At 63.5% G+C, this 7,798-nt stretch overlaps 1 protein-coding gene across 1 annotated transcript in view; it reads right to left on the bottom strand.

Moving 5' to 3' along the window:
- Positions 1-78: 78 nt before the first annotated feature.
- The window catches only part of MNEG_8708 (biotin carboxylase), a gene marked incomplete at both ends in the record, with an annotated part of 12,697 nt that continues 4,977 nt past the window's right edge, over positions 79-7,798 (bottom strand). The window contains 22 exons of the mRNA XM_014042820.1: positions 79-180; positions 361-457; positions 724-810; positions 1,071-1,201; positions 1,467-1,586; positions 1,810-1,906; positions 2,146-2,351; positions 2,587-2,657; positions 2,908-3,101; positions 3,378-3,460; positions 3,715-3,813; positions 4,022-4,177; positions 4,450-4,560; positions 4,751-4,941; positions 5,200-5,323; positions 5,568-5,651; positions 5,952-6,029; positions 6,333-6,412; positions 6,594-6,699; positions 6,930-7,031; positions 7,277-7,465; positions 7,657-7,779. Coding sequence (XP_013898274.1) covers positions 79-180; positions 361-457; positions 724-810; positions 1,071-1,201; positions 1,467-1,586; positions 1,810-1,906; positions 2,146-2,351; positions 2,587-2,657; positions 2,908-3,101; positions 3,378-3,460; positions 3,715-3,813; positions 4,022-4,177; positions 4,450-4,560; positions 4,751-4,941; positions 5,200-5,323; positions 5,568-5,651; positions 5,952-6,029; positions 6,333-6,412; positions 6,594-6,699; positions 6,930-7,031; positions 7,277-7,465; positions 7,657-7,779 — 2,631 coding nt within the window. The remainder of the gene's footprint in view (positions 181-360; positions 458-723; positions 811-1,070; positions 1,202-1,466; positions 1,587-1,809; positions 1,907-2,145; positions 2,352-2,586; positions 2,658-2,907; positions 3,102-3,377; positions 3,461-3,714; positions 3,814-4,021; positions 4,178-4,449; positions 4,561-4,750; positions 4,942-5,199; positions 5,324-5,567; positions 5,652-5,951; positions 6,030-6,332; positions 6,413-6,593; positions 6,700-6,929; positions 7,032-7,276; positions 7,466-7,656; positions 7,780-7,798) is intronic.

The following is a 7,798-nucleotide window of genomic DNA, read 5'->3' as shown; positions in this document are numbered from 1 at the left end:
GTGTGTAGGTGTGTGTGTGTGGGGGGGGGGGGGGGGGGGGGCAGGAGGCAGGTTGCGAGGGCGGGTGTGCGCTGCCTCTCACCAGTATGTGGAGGCGATGGCGCCCGACCCTGAGAGGTTCTCCACCCCCAGGCCGTCCTCCGCCCCGATGATGTCACTCACCACCCAGCGCCTCTCACCCTGGGGGTTGGGGAGGAGGGTTCGTAGACAAGTAGGCGAATTGTGTGGGAACTGCCGTGGTGGGTTTCCAACTGAATGAGAGCTGCTGGCTGTTGGGCTTCCTGGCATGCATCGCGCCGCATACACCCAAGCAGATTCAGCGCTTGAGTCAACCATCGTTGCCCAATCGGCGGGCCTCACCGAGGGTGTGACCAGGGGCTCCGCGCGTACGGAGGCGCCAATGGTGGCGCCGCCGGGCAGCTGCCGGTGGTAGTCCTCGTCAGACAGGTAGATGTAGCTGGGGTGGTGTGGGGGGGGGGGAGTGATGAGTGGACAGCGGCGTTGACGGGGTGGGAGGGGCCGCTTTGCAGGAAAGGGAGCTGGGGACGATGTGGGTGCATGGGGACGGGCCAACGCGTAGGTAGTTGTGGGGCAGGAGAAGAGGTGATCAGTTGAAGACGCATTGATAGAGAGTACCCTGCGGCGCCGCCTGGCTGCTTGTTATGTGCAGATCTGCGAACTTGGACACGATGGTCAGGCCCTGGGGCTGCGCCCGCTGCCCACCTGAAGCCCTTAGTGGGGGCGTCGTCGTCGGCCCAGGCCACCCTGAGGTTGTCCCTGACCTCAGTGGCCACACCCAGGCGCGCACCACTGGGGGATGGGAGGGGTGGGGGTGGGTGTCGACAGGGCGGTGGGTGGTGTTGACGGTAGGGGCAGTGGGTCGGTGTGTGGTTGGGCACCCCAACAAGGGCGTGGGGATGATGAGGCTGAAGCAGCCGGCTGTCCCAGGCGTCTTGGCCTGGCTGACGACACAGGGGATGGCAGTGAAGCGGTCCCCTCCACAGACTGCAGCCCCCGGCTGTGGTGGCCACGGCAGTTTGGAGGTGAGAGGAGGGGAGGTGGAGCCAAACCTGTTGGCGGCGAGATAGATGCAGGGCAGCTTCTCCTCCAGCGCCAGCTCTGTGGCGGCCCTGAAGAGGCAGTCCTCGCGCGGCCCAAAGGCGCCGCTCTGGTAGGTGATGTCGTTGGCAATGGCCACGACCTTTGGAGGGGCGGAAGACAGGAAGGGTGTTTAAAGGTTGGGTGAGGCTGGGGTTGGAGGTTGGGGCGTGAAATGCATGAGGATTCCATGTGAGCATATGTAGGGGCCTAGAAGTGCCTTGGAACAACAACAAGGGCATGTTCCAAGGATGGGCACATGTAAAACGGCTGCCTGGCAATATTGACATGAAGCCAGGGGCCTAACCATGCGCTAAGGCTCCAGTGCCTGCCCCTGTCAATGGTCTTCCCCTCATCCCCCCCCCCACCTGTCGGCCCTGTGGGCACTCGGGTGTCTTGAGCGTCATCAGCCACGCCACCATGCCCGTGGTGTTGAGGCCCGGCTCGCGCTCGACACGCGTCAGCTCCAGCCGCGTGGTGCGGAAGTCCTGCGGGCAGGCAAATTGGTGGGCACCTTGTAAGATTCTCTGGATGACTTCAAGCTTGCACATATACAGGTGTAATCTCGCGGCCGCCTCACGGCCCGTCACTGCCACAGCAGTTGCCATGGCCTGGACTGTCCAAAGGGGGCCTATCCTGGAGAGCAATCCGGAAGTTCTGGCAAACCGGGATGCGCGTGGTAGCTGTGCCCTTAAGGACTGTGGCGCTCACCTGCGTGATGCCTGAGGGCAGCTTGAGCTCCACGGCCTCCACCAGGCGGCCCGCAGGCGGCACGCTGTTGGGCTCACCCTGGGCCGCACGCAGGGACCTTGGGGGGTGGGGGAATCGGGCAACGAATGCAGGACATGATGAGTGCAGGTGTTCTTGTGGGTGCCTGACAGCCCGCGGCGGGTTCTGCTGTGCCTTGGGACCCGGCCTTTGACAGCTGAACCACAACCGCACACGCTGAGGCCACCTATGACCCCTTGACTGCCGTTGCAAGGCAGGCACGCCTGTTGCAGCGCAACTTAGAGCCACAAAACAGCCCATGCAAACTTGGGTGCCCACCAGATGTCGCGCAGGGCGTTCTCAAACACGGTGGGGAAGTCGTAGCAGTAGGTGGTGTTGTGGCGCCGCGCCGCCAGCCGCTTGATCTGAAGCGGCTCCAGGGCCGGGTAGGGCTGCAGCAGGCGGCGGCCGTGGAGGGTGCAGTCGGAGGGGGACACGCCTGACGCCTGCTCTGATGCCGGCACAGCGTAGCAAAGCTCCGGCGCCTGTGGGGGGCCAACAAGGCAAGGCAGAGGGATTTTGGGTTGGTTGCGCGTCAGGACTGGAGCGGCAAGCGCTGCGTTGTTGCAAGGTCTATGGCTTGCGGGCTCGCATCAACACGTTTCCGATTCATATCGCTGGGATGACTCTGCAACACACGTAGTAGACAAACGCCAAAAGTGATGCAATCGTTTCAATCGCCCCTGCTGTCCCCCCAGCCGCAGCGCCACTGTGACCCACCGCGCCGTCGCCGCCGTCAGCCTGCAGCGCCTCGCGGTACACCTCCACATGCTCCTCACCAGCCTCATGGCCTGTCACGGGGATGGCGCGTTGATAGGATAGTCAATGAGATGGAATGGGGTGGTTGTATTGTGGATATCCAATGGGGCCGAAATCAATTTTCCAAGATAAAACAAGGTTATAAGGAATGCGCAAGATGGGCAGAAGCCTGTTTCGGCTTTGCATCCAAACCGAGGTTGGCCACATGCGCAGGTACAGGCACAGGCACATGCACAGAGAGCCGGCAGGGCATCCAATCGGACTCGACTTAGTGCCACTCACCAGTCGGGCACGACACGAGCACGCGCCAAGCGCCGCTGGCGTCAGGCACCCGGAACCGGATCTCCCACACCGCCACCGCCGCGGTGCGGAACGCGGCGTTGTGCTTGGCCACCAGAGCAGCGACGGCGCTGCGCAGGGCGGACGCGACGCGGGCCTCGTCCTTCGCGTGGTGCAGCGGCAGCAGCGGCAGCACGCTGTGGGGGGGTTGGGGGGGGGGGTGGGGCTCGGGTTACAAGGAAGGTGGTGCTTGTTGTCATGGAAAGGCGAGGCTTTGCAGGAGCAGCGGCAGAGTGCAAGATGCGTGGGCTGGCTTGCGTGAGCGTGCACGCGACACGTGCCTGGGATTAGTTTTGGCACAGAAGCGTTTGCATGCCAACGAGAGCACACCGGCACCGGCGACAAGGCCACCTCTGGGCCTGGCCCCAGACCGTGCTCACACCCACACAAGCGCATGTGTGAGCACAGCACACCTGAAGAAGAGGTGAACCCAGTCAGCCTTGCCGGCAGCGCCGTGGTCGGGTGCCGGGCGTGTCAGTTCCTCCAGGCAGTTGACCTGCGATTGACGTCGGCAACATGGCGCGTGCATGAAAATGGACTATGAGGTCATTGACACAAGCTAGACGAACAAATACACACCAGCAAAGCGCTTCGATAGTGATGAAGCCATGCTGCCACCTTATTTCAGGCAGCACCGCTTCATGCAGACCTCGGGAAGCATGCAAGCGCACATGCACAAACACAGTGCACGCACTCATATACAGACACATGCATACCCCTCCTGGCCACCCCCACCCCAACACAGCGCACCAGAGCCTCCTCGAGCTCGTTGACCGCCGCGGTCGCGACCGCGATGTTGTTGCCGCTGTACTGCGCTGCCAGCAGGGCTGGGTGGCCCAGCTGGCGCACCTGGGGAGGTGTACAGGTGGCATTCAAGTTGTGTTGGGTACAGCAACGAACAGCCAACAGACTCTTCAAGCAGATGTGAGCACACTGCATGGTACTGAAGCAGGAGGCAGGCCTTCGATAGGCACCACGTACACAAAAGGGAGCCAGCGCAACGTGCATGCAGGCACGGCCGACGCGCCCCTCCCCATCAGAGTGTGCCGCAGCGCACCTGTCCTCGCAGGAAGAGCCTCTTGAGCGCGGGACCCCTGGGCTCCCTGTCGCTGCGGGCGTACATGTGCCACTGCCTGTTGCGGCTGGGGGTGTAGGCCACCTCGGAGCCGGAGAGCTTGTCCAGCTCCAGCACGCGCGCCACGGGCGCCTCGACCTGGCGCACGGCGGCAAGCGGTAGATGGTGAAGTAATGCTGAGGATCGCGCGGGAAGTGAGCATGCCAGGTGCATCAAGGCCGAAACAACACACAATGGTTGGATACCTGTCCTGCGCCCCAATCTGCAAAGCCTAGCTTATAACCCCTGATCCCCGCGCCCCAATCTGCAAAGCCTAGTTTATTAACCCTGATCCCAGAGTCCCACTCCACCCCACCCCACCCCACACATCCCTAGAATCCTCTACACCCAACCCCCCACCCAGCGCGCACCTGGCGCAGGAAGGGGTCGTACTTGAAGGCCCCCGTGGCCTCGTCCCACACAAAGCCGCTGCGCAGCGGCATCGTGCTCACGCCGGGCGCCAGCACGCTCACGGTGGACACCTTGACAGGGAAGTTGATTGACACAGCAACGCCATCAGTGGCAATTTGATGAGCCATACCAATCCCAACAACCCAAATCGCAAGGTGCTGTATGGCGAAGAGTAAGCAAAGGAATGTGGCGGCGCCTGTGCTGATGGCGCTTACTGGGTATGGACCAGGCCGGCTGGTGGAGGTTTTCTCCCAACCCTACCTGCAGCCCCCGCAGCGCCAGCTTGGCATTGGCGACCGCCGCCGCTGCGCGCCGCACCGACTCTGCCGCGTTGCTACCATCCTCGCCAGCGCCGGCGAGCTGCAGCGCGGCGGCGGCGGGCTCGGCGGCGCCCAGCGCGCCGGGCAGCAACAGGACCTCCGCTGCCTGGGAGAGCTTCAGGGCGTCGCCACCTGGGGGGTTGGGGTGCATATTGACCGGTGAGGCAGGGCGTGTGCAAGGAGGAGCTTCTGATGGTGAGGTGATGTCAGACAGTTGTGTGTCGGTTATGAGCGCCAGCAGATCCACCTCATGCGGCCGGATTGTTCTTACATGCCATCAGGAGGTTGCAAACGGGCGACACCTAGGCTCAACACATGCACGATCGAGCAAGATTGGTGCACACATGGTCGCGACGACGGCGGCACCTGGAAGGCGCTCGCCGGTCTCACCGCATACAGCGATGTGCAGAGTGCCGCCCGAGCCGCCTGCACCCATGCCGGCCATCGCGGCCGCCACAGGGGCCAGGTTGTCCGCCAGGTCCTCCAGGCTGGGGGTCACCAGAAAAGCGCCCACCTTGGGGGGTCGGCGGGGAGGCGGATGCCATGGTCAGGGCTCCATGCATCGTGTTGGGGACTAGGAAGCCGGTTGGAGGTTCAGGAAGGCTGCAGGAAACACACAACCCCCTGACATAGGCTACGGGGAGACTCCTAAATGCATCGAATGCGCGTCATCACTTTTGCCTGCACATGTACTTGCGCAAACACCCATCCCAGCCGTCACCCCCTGTACGTGCTGCAGCCCCCTGTCAGCCCCCCACCTGGTGGCGGGTGTGGCTGGTGTTGGCCAGGCGCGGGTCATCATAGACCCAGGCTGCCACCACGCGGCCCCCGCTGATGGAGATCTGGTGTGTAGTGGTGTGTATGTGTGTGTGTGTGTGTGTTTGTGTGTGTGTGTGTGTGTGTGTGTGTGTGTTTGTGTGTGTGTGTGTGTGTGTGTGTGCACGCGCGTGCGCGTGCTCGCGCACGTGGCAAAGGGAGGGCGATCGAGTGCTCGAGAAAACGGGGCCGTCATGACAACATAGCCTCAGATTGCAAGACGCCTGCAGTGTTCAACGCGCCGCAACCAAGCTCTCGCAGGCGCAAGGCCTCTGGTTGTTGCCCTTTCCCCTGAGCAGCCCCCTCTTGCCCTGGCTGGCGGTCACCTGGGGCTCCCTCAGCAGGAAGGGGTGGTACACCCTCTTGATGTAGGTCAGCAGGGCGCGGTACTGCAGCGCGGGGTCCTGGGGAGTGTGTGTGTGTGTGTGTGTGTGTGTGTGGGTGGGTGGGGGGGTGATTAGGGGGGTTCTCCCGAGACATCGCAATTCTGTTGGTGGCAGCAGGATGACGCGGGGCCGATGAGGAGCACGACAAATTTTGCATACTTTGAACTCCACACCCACGTGCAAGCAGCAGCACAGAAACTAGTCACACACCTGAAGAAACACATACACACACACCTGAATTACACGGCCACAGCTGCAAGCACACACATGTGCACTATAACACACAAGCACACACGCGTGTCTGCAGGTGGCCCCTCAGACCTGGTGGTCCACGATCAGTGACGCGAGCGCCTCCTCCACCGCCGCCGGGGCGGCCACCAGAGTCTCAATTTTGTGCTCCACTGCGGATGTGATGTCACGGCATTGGGGGTTGTTAAAAGCAGCACTCAACAAGTGCGTGGCATGCCATGTCTACTTTGTGGAGGTTCTCAGCCGGATTTGTTCAGAAAAACGCGCAGCTCGCGAGGCAGGTCACCCAGGCAGCGCGCTGATGGGGTTGATCAACAGCCACCGCTGTCGCACCATGGGGCGTGACGGGCCCGCCGTTGCTGCTGCTGCGCTCCACGGTCACGCCGCCGATGCGCTCCGCCAGGCCGTAGGTGCTGGAGCCCGCGCCAGACACGCGGCCCTGGGAGGGGTGCGACGCGTGCGACGACAGCTGCTGCTTCGTGGGAGGGCGGGACGAAGGGCAGGGCGATGGGCGCCGTAAGGAGACCCGGGTTGAAGGCTGGACACACCCATCGGTGTAAGCAGCCTCAGCCAAATAAAAGAGCCAGCAGGCATGTTGCTGCTCAGCAGACGCCGAACCAGAGGTCGGCGGGCGGCTCTGATGGGCCCGGGTCCAAGAACCGGTCCCACCTCTGCGCTGAGGCGTCCCTCCAGGACGGAGATGCCGGGCGGCAGCAGGCTGTTGAGGCCGGCGTAGACGCCCTCCCTAATGGTGGCCTTGCGCGCAACAACCTGGTGAATGGGGGTAAGGCGGCGCGATGAGGGGCGCAGCAGTTTCGATGGTGTTGTGGGATCCGCAGGTGCCAGTGGGTTGCAGGAGTTTTGCTGCAGCAAAACCACTCAGCACATTACCAAAAGGAACCGCAGCCACCGGCAGGTTCCTTGAGCCATGAGGCTGCGCAGCTCGCTTTCAATCCCTGAGACCGCCAGCCCGGCCAGCGGCTCGCCTTGAGGTCGTGTGCGTGCGCGAGAGCCACCCCGCCCGCCGCTGCGGCTGCCGCCGTCGCCGTGAACGGCGTCGCGCCGGCGCCGGCCGCCGTGGGCGAGGGCTGCTTCCCGCCGTCGGCGCTGCTGAACATGTCCAGGCCCGAGAGGGCCCGCGCCACCACCGCGCGCATGTCCGCTAGCAGGCTGACCTCCAGCAGCTGCTGCGCGCGCAGGGCCACCTAAGATGGGAGGGCCGATTCGGGCGGTTGATAGGTAGGTGAGAATCGCAGGCCGTGGATGCTTTGACACGGCGAGTTTGCTCCTCACTGCTGGGTTATGCAGGGACAAGCCAGCGGCCCAAGGCAGGTTGCCATGACCGGGGTGCGCGACCGGGCGGCGGTGGTGTCGCGGATGGACAGCGCGGCCCCACCTCTGCGGTGCTCTTGCTGCTGAGCGCGGCGAAGCGGCGCAGCAGGGAGCGGTAGGGCACGGGGCTGGGCAGCACGAGTGTTGAGAGTATCCTCTTGACGAGCTCCAGCTTGAGGGGCAGGCCCTGGTGGGACACCACCATA

This window comes from Monoraphidium neglectum, assembly GCF_000611645.1.
Source record: "Monoraphidium neglectum strain SAG 48.87 unplaced genomic scaffold scaffold01685, whole genome shotgun sequence".
NCBI classification, from domain to species: Eukaryota; Viridiplantae; Chlorophyta; class Chlorophyceae; order Sphaeropleales; family Selenastraceae; genus Monoraphidium; species Monoraphidium neglectum.
Note: the sequence above shows the minus strand (reverse complement) of the source record. Positions and strands in the feature narration are given on the sequence as shown.